This window comes from Oryctolagus cuniculus, chromosome 10 (assembly GCF_051225735.1).
Source record: "Oryctolagus cuniculus isolate XC-2025 breed Fujian yellow rabbit chromosome 10, ASM5122573v1, whole genome shotgun sequence".
Classification (NCBI taxonomy): Eukaryota; Metazoa; Chordata; class Mammalia; order Lagomorpha; family Leporidae; genus Oryctolagus; species Oryctolagus cuniculus.
The window spans coordinates 56,341,680-56,366,741 of NC_142876.1; the positions used below are offsets into that span (position 1 = coordinate 56,341,680).

General features: G+C 39.7%; 1 protein-coding gene and 1 long non-coding RNA gene across 15 annotated transcripts in view; one reads left to right on the forward strand and one right to left on the reverse strand.

The window, feature by feature from the left end:
• The window catches only part of GREB1L (GREB1 like retinoic acid receptor coactivator), a 285,560-nt gene that overhangs the window by 74,214 nt on the left and 186,284 nt on the right, over nt 1–25,062 (reverse strand). For 6 of the 8 annotated variants that reach the window (XR_016214605.1, XR_016214606.1, XM_051852060.3 and 3 more), the window contains 5 exons: nt 10,531–10,659; nt 8,481–8,597; nt 7,761–7,880; nt 6,609–6,746; nt 4,517–4,702 (listed from right to left, as the gene is read on the reverse strand). Coding sequence is in view for 6 of the 8 variants with exons in the window: in XM_051852060.3 (XP_051708020.1) it covers nt 4,517–4,702; nt 6,609–6,746; nt 7,761–7,880; nt 8,481–8,597; nt 10,531–10,659 (690 nt within the window). In the remaining 2 variants the exon portion in view is untranslated. The remainder of the gene's footprint in view (nt 1–4,516; nt 4,703–6,608; nt 6,747–7,760; nt 7,881–8,480; nt 8,598–10,530; nt 10,660–25,062) is intronic. The other 2 variants (XM_051852064.3, XM_089305847.1) reach the window with 1 other exon arrangement.
• Nucleotides 1–25,062, forward strand: part of LOC108177133 (uncharacterized) — a 39,181-nt gene that overhangs the window by 6,169 nt on the left and 7,950 nt on the right. For 2 of the 7 annotated variants that reach the window (XR_016214616.1, XR_016214613.1), the window contains 2 exons: nt 1,589–1,664; nt 6,047–6,134. This is a non-coding gene — a long non-coding RNA (uncharacterized LOC108177133). Of the gene's footprint in view, nt 1–1,588; nt 1,665–6,046; nt 6,135–18,826; nt 19,080–25,062 lie in introns of those variants that run through there. The other 5 variants (XR_016214617.1, XR_011379407.2, XR_016214615.1 and 2 more) reach the window with 4 other exon arrangements.

The window sequence follows — 25,062 nt, forward strand, 5'->3', positions numbered from 1 at the left end:
TCTTCTTCTTTCCCTGTGTAATTATGACTTTCAAATAAATTAATTAAAAAAAAGAGAAATATCTTCCATTTGCTGATTCACTCCCCAAATGGCTGCAACTGCCAAGGTTGAACCAGGTCAAAACCAGAAGCCAGGAACTCCATGTGGTGTTCCACAGGGGTGGCAAGGGCCCTAGCACTTGGGTCATCTCCCACTGTTTTCCAGGCACATTAGCAAGGAGCTGGATTGGGAATGGAGAAGCTAGCACTTCAACCTGTGCCCACATGAGATACTTTTCCTGCTACACCACAATGCCGGCTCTTTCTACTTCAATTTTTTTTTTTTTTTTTAAACAGGCTTCTCTTGTCCTCTATTCTATTTCTGATCTCTTTAAAGGAAGATGTACTAAGTGAGCATCACTTCTACTATGTGTCTTGGGAGATTGCAGGGGGCATAGTGCTTGTATTAATTGAGGCAATAATGACACGATTCATGCCTGACGAAACAAGAAGCCAACCTAGTATTAATGAACTTACGGTTTCATTTCTCATTTTATTCATAATGCATTGCCTCTGTATCTGATTTCATGAATAACACCAACAGGGAAATTATCTTTCAGTCCTAATTTACATTTCAGCAGCCTCATACCTTCCCCAGTTAGAGAACACTTCTATAATCTAGTTATTTTCCATATTCTGGACTGATAGATATGACATTTGGTCCTCACCCCCAGTTATGGTTAGAGCTAAGTTTTACTGGAATTGGGGGATTTTGCTTCTTATTCTCTTTAGAAATGAAACCAGTCTTCAGAACAAAATAAGCAAGTCAATGTATGACATCCAAATAGCACAAATAAACTGAGGTTTCTGCATTTAGCTTAAATGGAAACCAATGGGAATCAATACATTCATTCCCTGTAGTCAGTCATTCCTTTTGTTGTGGGAACCCCAGCTTTGAAATCCTGGCATCTAAACAGACACGGACTCCATGACCCAGGAGAAGCAATAGACTCAGAACCAGGACTAAAAGCCCCTTAGGAAAGAACATGGGGACACGGGACTGGACTTCTGGACAAGGAGGCAGCACCTGGAGAGAATCAGAAATCTTCCCTTCCTCTAACGGCTTTTAGTGGCCTCCCTGACCCGCCTATCGTTTCTGGAAAATGAGCGGCTTAGTAATGTGTTTTTTTTTTTTTTTTTTTTTTTTTTTTTTTTTTTTTTTTTTTTTTTGACAGGCAGAGTTAGACAGTGAGAGAGAGAAACAGAGAGAAAGGTCTTCCGTTGCCGTTGGTTCACCCTCCAATGGCCGCTGCGGCCAGCGCACCGCACTGATCTGAAGGCAGGAGCCAGGTCTCCCATGGGGTGCAGAGCCCAAGCACTTGGGCCATCCTCCACTGCACTCCTGGGCCGCAGCAGAGAGCTAGCCTGGAAGAGGGGCAACCGGGACAGAATCCGGTGCCCCGACCGGGACTAGAAGCCGGTGTGCCAGCGCCGCAAGGCGGAGGATTAGCCTATTGAACCACGGCGCTGGCTAGTAATGTTTTTAAGATAAACAAAATTAAGTAAAATGTGGTACATTTAACAAGTAAGCCATTTTATAATTTTTCCAGGGTTGGCTGGAGACCAGGGAGAGGTAGGAGAGTGGACTCCTCATTGACAGATTTTTCTAATCCTCATATTAGAAAGGTAAGAAAATTAAAATACTTATATTTATGCTTCTCATGTCTTTCCTGATTACTTGCTAGGGGGAGGCAGATGTCTTTTTCTTTATCATCACTTCTAATCTTCATTCAGCTTTATCAAATTAGCATCATGGTAGTGGGCACTACACTCAAAGTGGATAGATCTGGAATGACCACGTCAAATGAACACCAAGTGGTCATCTATTTAAATCTTTCTTCCACCAGAACACACGGCAGCTCAAGAGCAGGTGGCCCTGACTGTCTCCAACTCCCTAATGTCTTTCACCAACAATCTAAAGGCTCAGAGACAGAGTTAACAGTTGTATCTATAAGACCCTCCAAACCAGGATTAAGTATCATGTTGTATTAGGAAGCATCATTAATTCCAAATATAAAGGCATTCTAGGAAAATAAAATTATCTAACAAGTTCACAGGATCTCTGTTGTCTGAAGACTCCCTTTTATGGAGTTTTGACTGAATCACTATTAGGAATCGAGAAGTGGGGAGATGCATTAAAGTTTAAATGAGGTTTGACTCTTTAAGTAAAATGCCTTGCTTCCAATCACTGATCATCACTTCTTCATCCTCAGTCATTACAGCTAAATTGCAGGAGCCTTTTCTCCACTTTTTGCAAGCTTAATAATAGTATTTTTTCCATTTAAGTGCTTGTCTCCAGTAACTCAGTTTAGCCCAGGCATTAGTTCTGATAGTTTTTCAGATAGAGCTACCCTAATAGGAAAAGGCATGGTTCCTGCAGACTCAGGGCCCTCCAAGAATCTCTGGATTTTCTGATTTCATTATCTACTTCAAAAGATTTTCAGATTGTGAAATAACAGAAAAATGTGTTTAAAGAGACTGGTGGAGAGGCCTGTTCCTTTGGAAGAATCTTGCTTTTCTTCTCTGTTTCAAGTAGCTCAGCCTCCAACGTAGTAAAACTGTCCTTTAACAGTCCGTATTTATTTGTTAATTGTCTACAATATATGGCCTACATGAAAATACTCTTTCTGCCTTCTCAAAACCTCCAGAGGCATACATTTTTTCTGAGGACTCTTGAACGGTTTATTGTTGAAGGGCAGAGAAGTCCCAATGTACAAAGTTTAGGTGGAAAAGAAAAGAAAAAACTCTTCTTGTTTTTTGAGATTTTCCTGTTTTGTTTTTTAAGATAAGAACCTTTAGTAATTCAAAGGAAGATGTTGTATTTTGACCTTTTGATTCACTCGATTAATTTGGACTTCATTTTTAAAAATTGTCATGATCGAAAAAACTAGTATAGTCATGGCCTGGTTTGTTGTGATTGTACTGCTCTATGAAGCCTTGTTTTACTGATTCTGTGTTTATCTAGAAGCTGGTTTTAGCTCTTGGAACACAATCCAACATCAGTGTGAAGCCACTAAAATTATGATATCAAATGAGTTGTAGACCAAAGTGATTTTTGTAATTTTATTACCCATCAATAAGAACGACCGGCAAGTTCAAGATCATGCACACCACCATCTCAGGTGGTTTTCATGGTAAATCTGAAAGCTTCAAAGTTTCAAAAGCTGATGTCAAGGCAGAGCTCACATCAAGGCAGCCTCTCAGGGAACTGAAAGTACTAGCCAAGGCTGCTAATCGATGCTCTGAAAGATGAAGCTTTTGATTGCTTTTAACACTGTTTAGCTTGGTGTTTTCATATTTAACACCAGAAATATTTTCTAACGTTAAAAAACTTCATGAGAATACATACCAAAAATTTCAGGTGTAATTTTGCATCTCTAACATTTTTCTAAGTAAACTATTCAATGGCTTGAAGTCCTGGAGTGAGTGTATAATTAGGTTGCATAGTAGATGGCCTACTGCAGTTTGCAAAATAAAGGACATTTCTATGTAAATGCTGCCAAACCACTACAGTATTGTCAGGGCACTTGCATATACCCACTGAGGGGCTCAGGAGGGTATTTCAAATAAAGGAAGTGAAGGGTTCATGACCTATGTGTCCCTCTTACCCTAAAGCCAAGGGAGCCTTCCAGGGAGGTCCACAGTTACTACCTCAGTGAAGGAAAGCAAGAAGGGACCACATCAAAGGGTACAGTAGGAGAAGGGAAAAAATGGAAGTAGGAACAGTAGATAAACAAGATGAAAAGGCTAAGCGGAGGAGGGCATTTAGCCCAGCTGTTAAGACACCAGCTACGGCGCTGCATCCCCCACTGGAGTGCTGGGTCTGATTCCTGGCTCCAGCTCCCGATTCCATCTTCCTGGTAATACAGATTATGGGAGGCAGCAGTGATGACTCAAGCAATTGGATTCCTGCCACACATGTGGGTGACCCATTTTGAGTTCCTGGTTCCAGCTGCAGCTGCGGCCCTAACCCACACCTGGCTTCAACCTAGCTGCAATCCAGCCCTGACCATTGCAGGCATTTAGGGAGTGGAACAGTGGATGGGAGTGCTGTCTATCTGTATTTTTGCTTAATAATAATAATCATAATCATAAAGGCTAAGTGAAAAACTGGAAAATAATTGTCTCAGACAATGCCTATGACTTGTACTCCAAATGACAGCCGTGCTTTCAGAATGGTAGTCTGGCCAGATCACCCAAAGCAGGGCTGCCAATGGTATAATCTAAAAGCAGTACTTTGGAGACCTTAGAAACATCATGAAACTGGACACTAGGTGGAGCACTTCATCTTTTTTAGGACCCAGAGAAGCAAGAAAGGAAAGGGGGAAAGTCAAAGAGAATGGGGTAAAGGAAAATAAAAAGTAGATGTGAAAGGAGGAAAATAGGAGATGTGTGGATGAATGTGAGAAATAAGGAAAAAACATACTACAAAAAGAATAAAAACAGTCACCAGCAAATGGTTATCAAAAATAACTTACCCAACCGCACAAGATACTGTATTGTCAGAAGAATCATATTTTCCACACTCAGGAGTTGGCTGCCTGTCAGCCCTAATTGTTCCAAATCTTTGTTTTCCAACTGTGGAATCTTGTAACAATTCACCAGCAGAGGACTCACAACAATGTCACCAACATTTCCATAGAAATAGGGTAAAGTGCCATAGCCTGCCCCAGTAGAAGTAGAAGTATACAGCTTAATATTTAATTTAGAGGTACAACAAGGTAAACTTGCTCAGCTCAACTAGGATCAAAACTGTTCAATAAAGTTCTACGTCCTCTTAGATAGCTGCTAAGCAAATCACTCAAATATGAGAAGTCTTCAAAAAAGTTCAAGGAAAATGCATATTATGAAAATGGATTTCAAAATTTTTTTGCACCAAAATAAACTTATCTTTTAGTTCCATTTCCCACGATCTTTTTGAAGTACCCTTATATCTCCATCTTAGTGAATTCATTTGGATGCTTTCAATTCCATCCTTATATTAAATAGATGAAAATGAAGCAAAATATTGCAATGGTTTTATCTGTTCCCCACAGAAGGAACAGGTTAACATTCTGTCTCTGCCAGGGAAGATAGATGAGTTTATAAAACATCTCGGTATCCTTTGTAAAACTGCAATGATAAAACATTTTCTGATAAAGTTCCTCCTGATCAGCTTTCTTTTCATGTGAGAGATCAGAAGAAGAAACTACAGTAACATGTTTTACTTCCTGAAGTTAGCTTAAAAAAAAAACACACATATACTAGTTTCATTGATCAACAGCCATATTCTATCCTGCCAGTTGTACGTGCATGGAGGGTCCTATTCCTTTTGCTATCTTAGGTATTTTTGTCAGATTTTCCTTCTGAATGTCAGTAAATAGCCTCAAATTATCTTAGAGAAGATAGGGTAAAAATAGGTTGAAAACATAATATGTTTTGGTGTGTGGCACAGAGGATAGTCCCTCTGTGAGACTTTCTAAGAGGCAGATACCACAAGACCAAAGGGCCTCCTGTTCCATGTATCTCTTCAAGGCTTATTTGAAGTATGCCAATGTTTGATAAGAACTTCCTGAAACATATGGAATTCAAGCAAGAGGGATTCCTCCAGTACCTACAGATCCAGGACTGGTGGATATGGCAGCTTGATAAAGGGTAGGACTTCAAGCAAAACCACCCAAGTCTGTGGGCTCAGTCCAGCCACAAGATGCAAGATAACACCTCCTGTAAACACACCTTAAAGACCTATGGAGCTTAAACACCCTATCTATTTTGTCCTGAAGGTATAGCAGGCAGTCTCCTACTGGCCTATGCTTGCCCCTAAACAAGAAGACCCTTGATGTGGGTAGGAAAAGGCTCCTAACTTTTAAAATTTCTGTCTATTGATAGCCTGGAAGGACTCAAGCTCCTTAAAGATGCTAATTCACAGGTGTTTCCCTATGGTTCAGAGCTACACCTGGAGGCCTCTGGGTTCTCCTGAGTGAGGTCTGTTAGCCGGCTTGGCTTGTTATTTGTCTTCTGTGGTTTAGCTCTCTTCGGCTGGAATGTCCTCTCCCCTGCTGTCCACTCTTACAGACCTCCAGGACATCACGTCTGCACAGACTCCTGTAGGCAGAGGTAAGCCCTCTCTCCTTGAGCTCCAGTAGCTCTTGGCTGTGAACCTCTACCAGCTCTTATCAGAGTGTGTTGTAATGGCTATTTACTAACTCCAATGGTTAATGGGAGGTTAGACTCCCTCACTAAACAGCACTCCTTGAGGGCAAGACTTGGCCTTATTCTCAACTTCTAATTACAAGTTTACTATACACCAGGGGTCTTCCAAAGATTCGCGGAAAAATGTGTATTGTAAAAAAACTATGAAAGCATTTCAAAAGAAATTTTTTTACTCCAAAATAAACATCTAATTTCATTCCCCACAAACTTTTTGAAAGTACCCTTGTAGCATGAGGAGTTGACCAATAAAAGCTGAAAGAATCAGTGGCGGGATAGATGAATATATTCATGAATACATGAATAAACATACAAACGGTAAAATGGAGAAACATTCCTAGATTCAAAAAAACAGACAACTTGAAATTCCTTTTGCCTTACCTATAAGAATAACTGGTCTAACTCCTGAGTTACTCAGCAGGTTTTCAGGAACAATTACAGTTTCCCCTGCAGGAATGGGCCGAGGTTGTAAAATTCCAGTTAATGGGGTCTGTGGAACTGGGTTAGATAAAAAAGGCTCTGGAAAACAGAAGTTGTTCAACAAGAAGCATTAATCATGGAAGAAAAATAAAATACAACAGAATGCAATGCAATTTTAACGCTTTTAATAAATAAGTCTTTGAAGTCTAAAAGCTCGTTTTTTAATTAGAGTAATTAATGCGTATAATACAAAATCAGAAGTGAGAAAAACTAAAGGAGGAAAAAGTCAATATGATATGATAGGATCATATCCTCTGGAGATAACTATTATTTAGCATTTTGGTGGCTTTCCTTCTAGTTGTTTTTTTTTTTCTTTCACATGCAATCTTTTGCTTTTGTATTTTATCTTTTTCTCCCAGATTATCAAAGACATTTCTGCTCATTACATAAATTTTGAAATGCATGGTAAAGTGTGAAGGACACTGATCAACACTACCAAGGGGCAACCACAGAATACTGGCATGATTCTTTGTGTATCTAAGTTCTCTATGTAGAGAACAATTTATTCTAACAAATGTAAACATGTAAAGGCTCCTATAAAACTAATGTTTACAATAATCTGTGTTTAGTACAGCAAGGTAGGCAAACATTTGAATATTTAAATGTGTGAGTACCAAATGGCCAGAGTCTGGGTATTATAAAGGAGAACAAGTTGTTTTTTCAGATTTCCATCTAAAGACTGAAGCATGAAGACCAGAAATAACAAGCCTTAGTCACATAAAGAACTAGAACACAGGAAGGCAAATCTAACGTCACCACTGGCAAAGCAAGTCCATTTTTTGTTCTATGATGGCGTGTTGGTAGCATTATGCCCTCTATAATGAATAGCTTATTAATGTTTTGGGCTAAAACTAAGTTAAAGGTTGAATGTTCTTGTAGGAAAGGCAAAAGTGATGGAGACAAAATAGTAGCTACTATCAATAATTTGATAATCCACTAGACCCAACGATTAGTTAAGGAAGTTTATCTTCAGAGGTTCAGAGAAAGAATAGAAGGGATATCTGCAAATTAAGAAAAAAACTTTAAAAAATATGTCTTCTATTAAAATCTTACCAGTTCTTGAAAGAGGGCGAACTGTAGGAACAGGTACAACTAAACCAGGTTGGGGGACGGGTGATCCAGGATACCACCCTCGGTGCCGTTTCTTTGGTGGCCCAGAAATGAACATGGGAGCTGAAAGCAAAAAGAAAGATGGCTTTGTCCTCAGCATTTTGTAAAACATAAGGAATGCCAAAGTGACACAGGACCATAGATAATCACACTCAGAAAAATCAAAGTCCTCCTTCCAGAGTTAAAGATAAATTTAGAAAAAGCCAAGCTAACTTAGCACCTAACATCACACCAACATCTATGTGCTGGTTTACAATTTTACCCGGATTCTTTAATTTGATTCTATCAATGACTCTAAAGTTGTGGAATGAGCATTATTGTTATACCCATTTTGTAACTGGAGTAAGGAAGGTTCAGATTTGCCCATGGTCACACAATAGAGAGGAACTTTAAATCCTATAGTTTTGTCAGCAAAGTCTATGTTTTTTTTCCAAGACACTTCCGCATACATTTGTTTCAACATTACTCACCAGTTACACTCATCCATGTAGAATAATAAAGATAATCACTACTGTTCACAGCAACCATAAACTTTCAAAATATTATATGACAAGCTAAGGAAAAACCTAGAGGATGTTGTCAGATAATCACTGTTCCAAAATTTGCAACACGCTTTGCCATTATTAAGTGCATTACTTAAAGACTCTAAGATGGGTACTGTACCTTGGTCTCCTGATGCCTGACTAGGCCTTGGTGACAAAGAGTAATTCCCTGGGCGGGGGAGCGTGGAGCTCGGGGCACTGCTCTTCCCTCCGTGGCTACTGTTTCCATTAGCAGCATCTGTAGTACAAGAGAAGAGGAGCCACTCACAACAGAGCTGGACAGGACATCTCACAATCATCAGACTCTAGGGTTCAAAGAAATCTTACTGATAGGACTCAGCCCAGTTGTGTAAAACCAACTATGGTCGTCAAAGTCATATCTTCACTGAAATTAAATGTCATCCATAATTTCAGGAAATTACAAGGTCCCAAGAGATCTTTTAGGATAATTTTCAAAGAAGTAGTTGGAGATGTTGGTTGGAAGGAAGGAAAAAAAATTCTTATATACCATGGAAAATTTCAAATATATATAGGAGAGAGAAATATAAATGAACTTTTTTAAAGAAAAAGATTTATTTACTTATTTGAAAGGCAGAGTTACAGAGAGGCAAATGGCTGCAATGGTCAGAGCTGGGCGGATCTGAAGCCAGGAGCCAGGACCTTCTTCCTGGTCTCCCACGTGGGTGCAGGTGCCCAAGGACTTGGGCCATCTTCTACTGCTTTACCAGGCCATGGCAGAGAGATGGATCAGAAGTAGAGCAGCCAGGTCTCAAACCAGCACCCATATGGGATGCAGGCATTGTAGGTGGTGGCTTTACCAGCTATTTCACAGCGCCGGCCACTAATAAATTTCTAAATACTCATCACCCAGCTTCAATATTTATCAACGCATAGCCCATCTTGTTTCATTTATACCCCAAACCTCCTTCCCCACCCCATATACACATATACGCATTCTGGATTATTTTGAAGCAAACCAATTTATCAAATCATCTCACTATTGAATATTTCTGTATGTATTTTCAACAGAAAATGACTTGGGGCCAGCATTGTGGCATATGAGTTAAGCTGTCAACTGCAACATAGCCATCCCTCTATGTTGCCAGTTGGGAGTCCTGGCTGCTCTACTTCCAATCCAGCTCTCCACTAATGGCTTGGTAAAAGCAGCTGAAGATGGCCAAGTCCTTGGGCCCCTGCACTCACATGGGAGACCTGGAAGAAGCCCCTGGCTCCTGGTTTCAGACTGATTCAGCTGCAACCACTGTGGCCATTTGGGGAGTGAACCAGTTGATGGAATCTCTCTCTCTCTCTCTCTCTCTCTCTCTCTCTTACACACACTGCCTTTCAAATAAATAAAATAAATCTTTTTAAAAAGGTGACTCTTTAAAAATACAATTAAACATTATACTTAAAATGAACAGTGGGGCAGGCGTTGCGGCACAGTGGGACTATGACTATGACTATGTCATTCCTTTGCTCCTTAAGTTATATAAAAAAAAATTCATCCATCTTAGCCTGGCTTCCAATGACTATTCCCCTGCCCACAACTGGCTCACCTCCTGCCACTCATGGAATTTTAACATTTTATAGTTCTAAAAAAGTCCAAAGTGGTAAGTTTTTACACATATCATGCTGTGCACTCCCCCTTACTTTTCCCTTCTTTTCCTTTTCACCTTCGTTCTTGATGTTCCCTGAATTTGAAATGCCCTTTCTCCAACCCTACATACAACATGTGTCCCCTCATCATTAAAGACCAGGTTCCTCCAGGAATTCACTCTTGATTATTCCCTAACATGCAGGCTGCAGTACCTTGAGAATATCTTAATATAGGCTCTTCCCCCACCCTCCAGGTTAGACTACAGGGACATCAGTGGTCAGGATTCAGTCTTAATTTATCTTTGTATCCTCAGTTCCTATTCACAGCAGGTGCCCAAGAAATGTTTGTTGAACTGAATCAAATTGCTTTGTTTCTTTTGTGTGCCAAATATAATCCCCTGATTCTTGCAGTTGGAACACAGAGAACACAAACTTTGTACAGTAATACACTACTGTAGATAGCCCACTGGCAGGTGGAAGCAGCTTCTGTTTTATTCTATCAATTTGTCAAATTGCACACAAGTCTTTTATACACTAAGTATTTATCAAAGAAACATAAGTGAGGAAAACATCACCTGCAGGAAATGTCTTCCCTATAACCTGCAAAGATAAAGCCAGTGGTTTCACAACATTCTTATTCCGGGTCAGGTCCTGAGCTCCACTTAAATTGATTGCAGAATTAGCTGGACTGAGAATTGGCGAATCTTTAAAATGAAAGAGGTTGTTTAAATTAGCAACCGTTTATATATGCAGGGAGGAAGTTAATTCAACAAGTGTGAGTTGAGAAAAAGTAGGCTGTAAAATTTCAGTTTTTTCCTTGAACTATTCTGAAAGTCAATTTCTCTGTATTTACTTTTTATTATTTTTTAAATTTATTTCATAAACACTGGAAGGTACTATGTGCTTTGTGTTATTCTAAGCACGTAATATGAATTCACACAATTCCTATAACAACACTGAGGTAGCATTACTACCTTAAGTAGCAGTAGTCACTCAGTCAAGTCAGATGCCCTGTCACCAAGGATACCATCATGCTCCACAGAAAACTGTTTCCACAGTTTCCCTCAAAACCATATTTTTTTTTAATTTAAAAAAGAATTCATTTACTTCAGAGGCACAGTTACATACAGAGAGAAGGAGAGACAGAGAAAAAGGTTTTCCATCCACTGGTTCACTCCCCAGATGGCCACAATGGCCGGAGTGGGCCAATCCGAAGCCAGGAGCCAAGAGCTTCTTCCTTGTCTCCCAAGTGGGTGTGGGGGCCCAAGCACTGAGACCATCTTCCACTGCTTTCCTAGGTGTATTAGTAATGAGCTGGATTGGAAGAGGGAACAGCAGGGTCATGAACCAGCGCCCATATAGGACGCTGGCACCACAAGTGGAGGCTTAGCCTACAATGCTACAGTGCCGGCCCCAAAACATATTTTGGCATATTTATCTCTATCTAGAATGAGTCTGCCATTTAAAAAGTATCATACCAACTAACTCATTGTAATTTAGGAGAAAGAACTTTTCTCTAAAACAAAGCTACTTTAATTTTGGAATAATCTAGAATTATTTTACTGCATTACCAGTACATCCACAGGATCACTCCCATGTATTTGGATTCAGATAATAATAGAAATTGCAAAAATCACATGCTGTTTCAGAGGTTGGCTATGGGAGAGATGAAAGCTCAGGCTAATTGGAGTTTTCTGAAACGAGTAGTCTCACAGTCCCTACCTCTGCTCTGGCAGAATAGCTAGATCAGTTAACACAGGAAAGTATCACAGGGACTATTATACTCGAAGCGCTCTAAAGAACAGGATACTGATGATACTACACTAGAAATTTCTTTTTAAAAAACTATTACTCTGGGGCCGGTACTGTGGCATAGCAGGTTAAGCAACTGCCTGCAATGCTGGCATCCCATATGGGCACCAGTTAGAATCACAGCTGCTCTACTTCTCATCCAGCTCCCTGCTAATGCACCTAGGAAAGGAGTAGAAGATGGTCCAGGTACTTGGGCCCCTGCATCCACGTGGGAGACCTAGAAGAAGCTCCTGGCTCCTGGCTTTGGCCTGGCCATTGCCCTCTTTGGGGAGTGAACCAGCAGATGGAACATCTCTCTCTCTCTCTCTGTCTCCCTCTCTCTGTGTAACTCTGCCTTTCAATTAAATAAATCCTCAAAAAACAAAACACTATTACTCATACCATAGCATGATTCCTAATTCATTTAATCTGTGCTTCCCCTAAGAAATCAAAAGAATTAAATAGTTCCCTGCTGACGGGAATTTTACGGTTCTTCTTACCACCAGGGAGTGATGACAAGGGCTGTGGGAAGAACAGAGGCTAGCAAATACCAGTACAACATCACAAGCTTGTAGGAAACTGAAGGCAGCTGTTTTTTTTTTTTTTTTTTTCACGTCTTAACAAGAGAGCCTTACACAAGAGGTATCCCGAATAAGTTTGCTGTGCCATTACAAGTGTTGGACATTATGTTTCAGGCCACAATCATGTTGTCTGGAACAAGATTAGTAGCCAATTATACTGATTTATCCCTATAATTTTTTCATATCTCTGACAGTCCAGATAAACACATAGGTAAAATCTGGTAATAAATTATGAAGAGTGGTAATTCACCTTGTTTTTTCTTCCTTCCTTCCATTCATTCATTCTTTTTTCAAGATTTATTCATTTTGGGGGCCAGTGCTATGGTGCGGTGGCTTAACCTGCTACACTACTGCACTGGCCTCTCTCTCGCTCTCCTTTTTTTTTAAAGATTTATTTTAAAGTTAGAGTTACACAGAAGAGAAAAGGAAAGGCAGAGAGAGAGAGGTCTTCCATCCGCTGGTTCACTCCCCCGATGGCCGCAACAGCCAGAGCTGCAGTGATCCGAAGGTAGGAGCCAAGAGCTTCTTCTGGGTTTCCTACATGGGTGCAAGGGCCCAAAGACTTGGGCCATCTTCTACTGCTTTCCCAGGCCACAGCAGAGAGCTGGATCAGAAGTGGAGCAGCCGGGACTCAAACGGGTGCCCATATGGGATGCCAGCCTTGCAGGCAGCGGCTTTACCTGCTACGACACAGTGCTGCCCCACCTTTTTTTTTTTTTTTTTTAAGATTTATTTATTTATTTGAAAGTCAGAATTATGGGGAGGGGTGGGGAGAAGGAGAGAGAGACAGAGAGAGGGACAGAGAGAGACAGAGATTTTCCATCCACTGGTTTACTCCCCAGATAGCCACAATGGCCAGGGCTGGACCAGGCCAAACCCAGGAGCCTCATCTCCATGTCCCACATAGGTGCAGCGGCCCATAGACTTGGGCCATCTTCCACTGCTTTCCCCAGGGCATCAATAGGGAACTGGATCTGAAGTGGAGCAGCCAGGACACAAATCATATGGGTTGGCAGCATCACAGGTGGCAGCTTTACCTGCTGCACCACAATGCAGGCCTCACCTTATTTATTCAAATGAATAAAAGCATAGACCAATATTTTTAAATAATGAAAGGTTCCAAAATTAATGTACAGAAATAAGTCTTCATGTATATTAACAATCTATTGTTAACATGCATAGGAATAAGCTTAATCAGTAAGTATGCAACTATATGAAAAAAATTTATATTTCTGAACACAGTGTCTAAGGATTGTCTTAAAACACTGAAGAGGCAGTAAGATTAAGTAATAATTGCCCTGTGTTGATAATCATTGGAGCCTATTCTATCTGTTTGAAGTTTTCTTATTAGGCATACTTAACATTTTTTAAGTGCTTCTGAAGTTCATAAAAATAGGCCTGAGTAAACATGAACACACAACCATGTTTCCAAACAGGAATATTCAAAGTAAAAAATATGCCAATCAGGGAGACAATTAGGCTTAGTTGTTGAGACACTGGTTGGGATGCCCATATGAGAATGAATTCCTGGAATTCACTTCCTGCTAATACATACCCTGTAAGGCAGTGGTAATGGCTCAAGTAATTGGGTCCCTACCACCCAGAGGAGACCTGGACTGTGTTCCTGATTCCTCGCTGTGGCCTGGCCCAACCCTAGCTGATGCAGGCATTTGGGGAGTAAACCAAGGGACAGGCAACCCTTCGATCTATGTCTGTTTGTCTGTCTCTATCTCACTGTCTCTCAAATGAACAAGTTTTTAAAATTTAAATAAGCCAAATAATATTACTGAACTAGTATTAGAATTATATAATATTTTAACTAGGCAAACTTATGTTACATTGATATGAAAAAATAAGCATACAATAAATGGCTGCAAACATCCTTAAAAAAATTAGAAGCTACATGATATAATATGATATGTTATAAAACTTCAGTGAATAATACACTGGGGTCTGGGTGCATTAGACAAACAGGAGAATGGAACAAAAAAAGATTGTAAGAAATAGATGCAGGAGGCCGGCGCCGCGGCTCACTAGGCTAATCCTCCGCCTTGCGGCGCTGGCACACTGGGTTCTAGTCCCGGACGGGGTGCCGGATTCTGTCCCAGTTGCCCCTCTTCCAGGCCAGCTCTCTGCTGTGGCCAGGGAGTGCAGTGGAGGATGGCCCAAGTACTTGGGCCCTGCACCCCATGGGAGACCAGGAGAAGCACCTGGCTCCTGCCATCGGATCAGCGCGGTGCGCCGGCCACAGCGTGCAGGTCGCGGCAGCCATTGGCCATTGGAGGGTGAACCAACGGCAAAGGAAGACCTTTCTCTCTCTCTCTCTCACTGTCCACTCTGCCTGTCAAAAAAAAAAAAAAAAAAAAAAAAAAAAAAAAAAAAAGAAATAGATGCAGGGATAGGTTTTTGGCCTGGAAGTTAAGATGCTCATATCCCATTTGGAAGACCTGGGTTAGATATCCAGCTTTGATTCCTAAGGCCAGCTTCCTGCTAATTCAGATTCTGGGAAGAAGCAGTCATGGCCCAAGTGATTGGGTTCCTGCCACCCACACTAGAGACCTAGGTTGAGTACCTGGCTCCTTGCTTCAGCCCCTGGCCTGGACTGGAACCACTGAGGACAACTGGGGAATGAACCAGTAGATAGGAGCATACTCTTGTGCACACGTGCACACATACACACTCTCTCTCTTTCTCTCTCGTGCCTCTTTGCCATAGATTAACCATCTCATTGATTGTTTAAAAAAATAAATAGATGTAAAAACATACACAAGAATTTAATATAATATGAAGATGGCACCTCAAATTAGGAATGTAGATGAACTATTCTAGAAATTGTGTTGAGGGGGACCAGTGCGGTGGCACAGCAGGTTAAAGCCCTGGTCTTCAGTGTCAGCATCCCAAATGGATTTCCATATAGGTGCTCGTTTGAGACTCGGCTGCTCCATTTCCGATTCAGCTCTCTGCTATGGCCTGAGAAAGCAGTGGAAGATGGCCCAAGTGCTTGGGCCCTTGCACCCATGTGGGAGACCTGGAAGAAGCTCCTGGCTCCTGGCTTTGGATTGGTGCAGCTCCAGCCACTGGGGCCATTTGAGGAGTGAACTAGCAGATGGAAGACCTCTTGTTCTCTCTCTCTCTCTCTCTGCCTCTCTGTAACTTTGCCTTTCAAATAAATAAATCTAAGAAAACAGTCGACCTTAAGGCAAAAATTAGAGAAAAAAGAAAAACAGTTTATAAAGATAAGAAGGTGAATCTACCAGGAAAACATTATTATAACATATATACATCTAACAATAGGATTTCAGATATATGAAGCAAAAATTGATAGAACTTAAGGGAGAAATTAAGGGAGAAATATCCATTTAAAAATAATAGTTGAAGACTCCAATAATCAATTTTCAATAATGGAAAGAACAACATGAAGAATATCAACAACAAAACAGATGAATTTAACAACAATATAAAGCAACTAGACCTAGTTGATATCAGTAGGAGTAGGACATTCCCTCAAGAAAAGAAGAATATCTGTTGTTTAAAAGGACACAGGAAATATCGTCCAGGATAAGCCACATGTTAGCCCATAAAACAAGCCTCAGTGAACCTCAAAGAACTGAAATCAAACAAATATATTCTCTGATCTCAGCAGAATGAAATGAGCAATCAGTAACAGAAGAAAACTGAGAAATTCACAGACACATGGAAATTAACTAACATACTCCTAAATAACCAATGGGTCAAATAAATCACAAAGGAAATTAGATATGGGGTGTCACTAAAGAAGTCCTATATATTTATGGTTGTAACTGCATATATCAAAAAGAACGATTCAAATCAGTAGCCTTAAGAAACTAAAGAACAGCAAACTAAACCTAAAGCAAACAGCAAGAAGAAAATAACAAAGTCTAGAGCAGAAATGAATGAAGTAGGGACTGGAGAAATAGTAGTGAAAATCAATCAAATGTTTATTGAATGAAACAACAAAATTGACAAACTTTTAGCTATATAAAGAAAAAAATGAAATACAGTAAATGCTATGAACAATTCATGCCACTGTTCTGGGCTGAATTTTCTCTGCCCAACTTTCCTGTGCTGAAGCCTTAACTCTATACCTTAGAACCTGACTGTATTTGGAGATGACTTGGTCTTTGAAAAAGTACCCAAGGTTAAATGAGGTCATAGAGTGGGCCCTAATCCACCATGACTGCTGTCCTACAAAGAAAGGAGAGATGTCAGGGAGGTGCATGTGCACGTCAGCCATGGGAAAACACAAGAATACAAGTCATGGGGAGATATCCTTGCCCTGTAAATACAAAGACTGTGAGAAAATAAGTTTCTGTTGTTCAAGCCACTCATTCTTAGTACTTGGCTAAGGCAGCCCCGTAAACTAATACAGTCATCAGATTAGACAACTCTAACTAAATAATTAGAATGGAAATGGACTCATTTCCAGAACAGAAATAAGCCAGATTAACTCAAGAAAAGACAAAAAGTCTGAATAGGCCTATCACAGGTAAAGATTGAGTTTGTCAAAAAACAATAAGACAGGGGCCGGCATTGGGGCATAGCCTGTGATACTGGCATCCCACATGGTTGTTGGTTTATGTCCTGGCTGCTCCACTTCCAATCAAGCTCCCTGCTAATGGTCTGGGAAAAGCAGCAGGAGGTGACCCAAGTGTTTGGGCCCTGCCACCATATGGGAGACCCGGATGAAGCTCCTGACTCCTGGCTTCGGCCTGGCCCAGGCCTGGCTGTTGTGGGGAATGAACCAGCAGGTGGAAGATCTCCTTGTGTATGTCTTTCTCTTTCTGTAACTCTGATTTTCAAATAAATAAGTAAATCTTAAAAAAAAAAGCAGTAAGACAAAAAAAAAAATCCCACAACTATCTATAAAGAAAAGTCCAGGCTCAGAATGTTTCACTAGTGAAGTCTACCAATATTTAAGGAAGTGATACCACTCCTTCACAAACTCTTCCCAAAAAGAGACAGGAGGGAATATTTCCCAATTCATCTTCTAAGGCCAATATCAAAATCTTCTAAAGCTTAACCTGCTGGGCCTCAATGCCCATTGCAAAAGTACTTCTTAAATATACAAAGTATTTATTCAGTTTTAGATAATATATATTGATTTCAAATGTTAATTCCATTCCAATGAAACTGCTTCTGGAAAATTATCAATGATATAATTCCCAAATCCAAGAGACATTTTTCAGTACTTATTATACTGAATCTTACCACTACATTTACATATTTAGTCCACAGTTCTTATTTTAGCACTTACCATGTGTCATGAACCTTACTAGGATAAAATGGGTAAAATGGCAAACAAGGTAAGTACTGTCTTTATATAATTCTTCTTCTGTCTACCAAAGTACTGGTGTTCTCCATACCTTTTATTTATTTCAACAATGTGATTCCATGGTTCCATTTTTAATTTCTGAAAATTTATTTGATTTTATTATATCTTTATTTAATTAACATTTAAATTATAGGACATATAAATGATAGAAAGAAAAGAAGTACAGAGAAGCAGTAGATAAGGTCAGAGTGAACTTTCCAAAATACAAATACTATTTTATGTTATACCGTAATCTTTACCACCTTGCACATGCGTATGGTAGTATTTGTATAGCTAGCATTTAACACTAGTGGTTTGATTATTTAGGAGCAGGGCTGAATGTCCAAAATGTGGTCCCCTGTGATCTTGCCCTGAGAGGACTTTGAGCCACAGGATTGTGAGGCTACTGAGCAGAACCTAGTGCTTAGGTAGTAAGCTGCACTCAGCATCTGCACCTCTCCAAGGCCACTTTCTCTCTGTCAGTAATTTCATATCCACATAAAGGGGGAACTTTAAGCATGGGAAGATTCACCAGCTTGAAAAATTCCTTGAGCAAGTCACAGCTCTGCTGTCTATGCTATAGTAGTTTACAACTTCTTGTTTCTTCCACCAGGTCATGAGCTCCTGAGGGCATTCTCAGCTGTCTGGACAATGTCTGTCACAGTGTGGCTTAAGAAATAAAATGGAAAAAGGCCAAATTAATCTTCTTATCCACTTTATACAAGAGTGCAGTAACTCTGTTTAGCCCCAAATCACAGCAGTTCAATAACTCTGTTAGCCTCAAATCATGGGGGGTGGGGGGGAAGCTTCTATATAAAGGGAGCCAATTAAGTAGCAAGAAGAAAGAGTGAGTCTTAATCTCAGCCACTTACTAGCTCTTTTCTTTGCCAGATATGAGGGTACTTTGAAAAGTTCATGGAATATGGAATCAAAAGATAAGTTTATTTTGGTGCAAAAGGTTTTGAAACCCATAGACCCATAGTTTTTTCATAATACACATTTTCCATGAACTTTTTGAAAAACTCTAATATGCATGGATTTAAAAATTTTTGCACCCGGCCGGCACCGCGGCTCACTAGGCAGATCCTCTGCCTATGGTGCCGGCACCCCGGGTTCTAGTCCGCCGAATCTAGGCGCTGGATTCTGTCCCTGTTGCTCTTCTTCCAGTCCAGCTCTCTGCTGTGGCCGGGAAGGCAGTGGAGGATGCCCCAAGTGCTTGGGCCCTGCACCCGCATGGGAGACCAGGAGGAAGCACCTGGCTCCTGGCTTCGGATCGGCGCAGCACGCCGGCAGCAGCACGCCAGCCGTAGCGGCCATTTTGGGGGTGAATCAACAGAAGAAAGACCTTTCTCTCTGTCTCTTTCTCTCACTGTCTAACTCTGCCTGTCAAAAAAATAAAAAATGTTTGCACCCAAATAAACTTAATTTTTAATTGCTTTTCCACGAACTTTTTGAAGTACACTCATAATAACTCTCCTTGGAATCTGTTTCATGATATGTAAAATGTTACTAAATACAGGAACCAAGACTATACCTAGAATACAGTAGGCATTCAATACATATTTGATTTGCTAAATCTTGATAAAGTTTTCCAGATAATCAAGAATTTAAGTTTTTAAGAGCCCTCTTTTTGCCCTTGACACCTAAGTAAGATATAGACTCTAGGAGTGGGCATTTATCCTAGCAGCCAAGATGCTGGTTTAAAGAGTTCACATCTCATTTTGGAGGCCTCAGTTCAGGTTCCAACTCTGTTCCTGATCCCAGCTTCCTACTAATGCACACCTTGGGAAGTAGCAGGTTATGGCTCAAGTACTTTTGTGCTGGCCATCCATATAGGAGACCTGTATTAAGTTCCTAGTGCCTGGCTCCAGCATGGACCAGTCCCAGACACTTAGGGAGTGAACCAGCAGATGAGAGCTGTCTGTCTCTCTCATTAAAAAAAAAAAAAAAAAAAAAAGAGTAGTTATAATAATTCGCTTATTTCCTGTGTAAAATACATTGGACTTATTTTCTTTTTTAATAGAAAGCTTTTATTTAATAAATATACATTTTGTAAGTACAACTTTTGGATTATAGCGGTTCTTCCCATATCCACCCTTCTACCTGCAAACCAACCCATCTCCTACTCCCTCTCCCATCCCATTCTTCATTAAGATTCATTTTTAATTATCATTATATACAGAAGATCAACTCTATACTAAGTAAAGATTTCAACAGTTTGCACCCACACAGACACACACAGTATAAAGTACTGTTTGAAGACTAGTTTTACTGTTAATTCTTATAGTACAACACATTAAGGACAGAGGTCTTACATGGGGAGCAAGTGCACAGTGACTTATGTTGTTGATTCAAGAATTTACACTCTTATTTATGATGTTAGTAATCACCCGAGGCTCTTGTCATGAGCTGCCAAAGCTATGGAAGTCTCTTGAGTTCACAAACTCTGACATTATTTAGACAAGGCTATAATCAAAGTGGAAGTTCTCTCTTCCCTTCAGAGAAAGGTACCTCCTTCTTTGATGGTCCCTTCTTTCTACCGGGATCTCACTCACAGAGATCTTTCATGTAGGTCATTTGTTGCCACAGTGTCTTGGCTTTCCATGCCTGAAATGCCCTCATGGGCTTTTTAGCCAGATCCGAATGTCTTAAGGGCTGATTCTGAGGCCAGAGTGCTGTTTAGGGCATTTGTCATTCTATGAGTCTGCTGTGTATCCTGCTTCCCATGTTGGATCATTCTCTCCTTTTTAGTTCTATCAATTATTATTAGCAGACACTGGTCTTATTTATGTGATCCCTTTGACAATTAACCCTATCTTTATGATCAATTATGAACTTAAACTGACCACTTGCATTGTACCTGCCAACGAGCCCCATGGCAAGTTTTTAGCTTTACCCTTAGGGGTAAGCACTGGACTTATTTTCACAAAGAACAATTAGAGTAATTACTCATAATATAGACACTATAATTTTATTATTGCACTCCGGCTGCACCAGTTATTCATGTTAGCTATATTTTCTTTTGATTCAATTGAACTAGTATTCAAAATAAGTACATGAGGTCCTGCATTGTGGAGTAGTGGAATACATCAACACTTGAGATGCTGGCATCCCATATCAGAGCACTGATTTGAGTCACAGCTGCTCTGCTTCTGATCTAGCTTCCTGCTAGTGTTCCTGGGAAGGCAGCAGAAGACTGCCTAAGTACTTGGGCCCCTGCCACCCATGTGGGAGACCTGGAGCTCCTGCCTTTAGCCTGGCCCAGATCTGGCTATTGGACCATTTGGGGAGCCAACCAGCAGATGGAAGATCTCTGTCTCTCCCTGTCTGTTGCTCTGCCTTTCAAATAGATAATAAATAAGCCTTTTAAATTTTTTATTTTTGTTTAAGATTTATTTACTTATTTGAAAGGCAGAGTTACAGAGAGAGAGAGAGGTGGGGGGGGGAGACAGAGGGAGAGATCTTCCATTTGCTGGTTCACTCCCAAAATTGGTGCAATGGCTGGAGGCGGGCCAGGTGGAAGCCAGGAGCCTGAAGCCTCTTAGAGGTCTCCCTTGTTGGGGGCAATGGGCCATCTTCTATCACCTTCCCAGGAGTATTATCAGGGAGCCAGATCAGAAGTGGAGCAGCCACAATTTGAACTGGCTCCCATAAGGGATACTGGCACTGCAGGTAGCAGCTTAACCTGCTGTGCCACAGCGCTAGGCCCATAAATGTCTTTAATAAAAACAAGGACATATCGCTCCTTTAAACTTAATATTAAATCAAACTGTCCTAACCAATTCTTATGCTGCTGATTTTTAAAAATAGCCTTATTGAAGTATAATTGACAACAAACTTCACATACTTAAGTACACACTTTGTAAGTTCTGATGTATGTTTATGCCCATGAAACCATCACCACATTCAAAACAGTGAATTTTTAAATTTATTTATTATCCTCAAGTTTCCTTATGATTCTGTGGTTCCTCCCTGTGCTTTCTGTCACTGCAGATGACTGTTTCCTAGAGCTTCATATGGAATGATTTAAACAGTGTTAGTTTTTTTTTTAGGTTACTTTTTTTTTCACTAGTCAAATTTATCTTGACATTCATCACATAATTATGAATATAATAGCTCATTATTGTCTACTGGTGACTAGCATTACATTGCATGGATATATAACCATTTATTTATCCATTCACCTTTCGGTGGACATTTAGATTGTTTCTAGTTTGGTACTATTACAAAGAAAATTGCTATGAATATTATATATAAGCATTTGTATGGACATATATTCTTTTTCTCTTGGGTAAATCCCAAGGAGTGAGAGGGATGGGCCATATGGCAGGTGTATATTTAACTTTTTAAGAAGCTGTCAATCCCCTGCCCCAAAGTGATTTTACTATTCTGTGTTGTCAGCAATGATTAGGGTTTCACTTTAACTCTATTCTCACCAAATAGATAATATGGTATAGTGAGTCTTTTAATTTTATTCATTCTAGTGAGTGTGTAATGGTATTATTTAAGTTTGAATTTTCCTAATGATTAATGGCACAGGACATCTTTTCATGTTGCTTAATCACTATCTTTATATCTTGTCCCATTTAAAAACTTGGGTTGCTTTCTTATTTTTTGACCTTTAAAGGTCTTTATTCTGGACACAATTCCTTTGTATGCTTTGGAAAGAATTTCTCTCAGGCTGTGGTTTCTCATTTCACTCTTATAACAGTATCTTCTAAGGATAAGTTTTTAAGTTAATGAAATCTAATTTATTGATTTGTTCTTTTATGGATTGTGCTTTTGGTAATACTACTAAGAAATCTTGCCTAAGCCAGGTCACAAATATTTTTTCATGTTTTCTTCTAGATGTTTTATAGTTTTAGGTTTTACATTTTGATCTATCGCCCATTTAATTTTTGTATGTCATGTGAGATAAGGATCAAAGTTTCATGCGTTTATATGTGGACATCCAATTATTCCAGAAAGGTTATCCTTTCTTTACTGCATTGTCTTTGTGCCTTTGAAAAACACAGCAGTAAACTCATGTCTGGGTTTATTTCTAGACTTCCTATTTGTGCCATTGAACAGAATATTATGCATCTTTATGCCAGTACAATGTTGTTTTGGTTACTGTAGCTTTATAATATTTCTTGAAAATATTGTTAGCTTTACAACTTACTTTCTTTTTCAAGTTGTTTTGGCTATTATAAGTCCACCAGCTTTCCATATGAATTTTAAAATCAATGTGCCAATTTCCAGGGGGGCAGGCATTTGTCCTGGTGGTTAAGGTGCCAGTTAGTATGCTTGCAGTCCACATTAGAGCGCCTGGGTTCAACTCCTGGCTCCTGTTTCTGATTCCAGCTTTCTAATAATACAAACCCTAGGAGTCAACAGCAATGGTTCAAGTAGTTGGGATCCTGCCACCCATAAGCATGATCTGGATTGAGTTCCCAGCTCCTTACTGTTGCCCCTCTGCTATTGTGGGCATTCGGAGAATAAAATAGCAAATGGAGTTCTCTCTGTCTCTCTCTCTCTCTCTCTGCCTCTCAAATAAATTTTAAAGATATTTAAAAATTTCTACCTATAATAGGGACTGGCACTGTGGTGCAGTGGGTTAAAGCCCCAGTCTGCAGCACTGGCATCACATATGGGGACAGTTTTGAGTCCAGGCTGTTCTTCTTCTGATCCAGCTCTCTGCTATGATGTGAGAAAGCAGTAGTAGATGGCCCAACTCCTTGGGCCCCTGCACTCATGTGGGAGACCCGGAAGAAGCTCCTGGGTCCTGGCTTTGGATCAGCCCAGCTTCGGCCTTTGCAGCCATATGGAGAGTGAACCAGCAGATGGAAAATCTCTCTTTGCCTCTGACTCCTCTAACTCTTTCAAATAAATAAATCTTCTAAAAAAGATTCTAGTTAATACAAATCAATACACAAAAGCATAGTTGTATTTCTGTAAACTGTCAGCAAACAGATATGAAATGCACTTTAAAAACATTTATGATAGCACCAAAATATTAAGTATCTGGGAATTTTGTGAATGGGATCTCTGATCAACTTCCATTATTACCATAGTGTTTTCTTTTTTTCTAATTTATTTTTATTGATAGACAAAAGCTTGGGGCTGGTGCTGTGGCATAGCAGGTAAAGCCGCCATCTGCAGTGCCGGAATCCCATATGGGCACTGGTTCAAGTCCTGGCTGCTCTACTTCTAATCCAACTCTCTGTTGTGGCCCTGGGAAAGCAGTAGAAGATGTTCCAGGTCCTTGGGAGCCCTGTACCCACATGGGAGACCTGGAGGTATCTCCTGGCTTTGAATCAGCTAAGCTCTGTCCATTGTGATCATTTTGGAGTGAACCAATGAAATCGAAGACCTCTCTCTCTCCAGTTCTACCTCTCTCTGTAACTCTGTCTTTCAAATAAATAAAATAAATCTTTAAAAAATTTCTACCAATAATAAAAATTCTGGGATTTAGATTGGGATTTTGTTGAATCTAAAGGTCAATTTGGAGAGAGGTGACATTTAAGTTAGTTGAGTCTTCCAATCCAAAACAAGAGGAATCTCTACAATGTATGTAGGTCTTCTTTTCTCAGCAATACTTTTTAGTTTTCAGGGTAGAATACTTTCACACCTTTTTTCAGATTTATTTCTAATATTTCATATTTTATACTATTATAAATGCTATCAGTTTTTCATGTTTTGATTCCCAATAGTTTATTGATGGCATATAGAAATGCAATTGATATTTGTATATTGTTCTTGTATCCTGCAATGTTGTTAAGTTCACTTAGTAGTTCTAAAGGCATCTTCTGTAGATTTTATTGAATTTTCTATATAGATGATCACAAGGTCTTTAAAAGATAGTTTACTTCTTCAATTCTTTAATCAGTAAGTATGTAAGCTGTTTTTTTTTTTTTAATTCTCTTAGCTGATTGAAGAAGTTCCCTTAGTTTTCTAGTTTATTATTTTTATTAGGAAAAGTTGTTGGATTCAGTCAAATGCTTTTTTCTGTATCTGTGAGATAAATATATGGCTTTACTTTTTAGCTTATTAACATGATAAACTGGTTGATGTTCAAGTGTTAAACCAACCATCCATGCATCGCTGAGTTAAACTCTACTTGGTCCTAATGTATTACCCTTTAACATATTGTTGGATTCAATAAAATTTTATCAGGAAATTTTGCATTTATTTCATGAGGGACATTGTTTTGAGTTTTTTTTTTTTTTTTTTTGTCTTGAGAAATCTGATTTTAGTGTCAAGGAAATGCTGGTCTCATAGAATGAATTTGCTTAAAAACATTAAAAAATTATTTTCATTTTATTTGAGAGACAGAGACAGAGATGGAGATAGACAAAGATCTTTCATTTGCTACTTTATTCCCTATATGCTCAGAAAGCTGGTGCTGGCCCAGTCCATAGCCA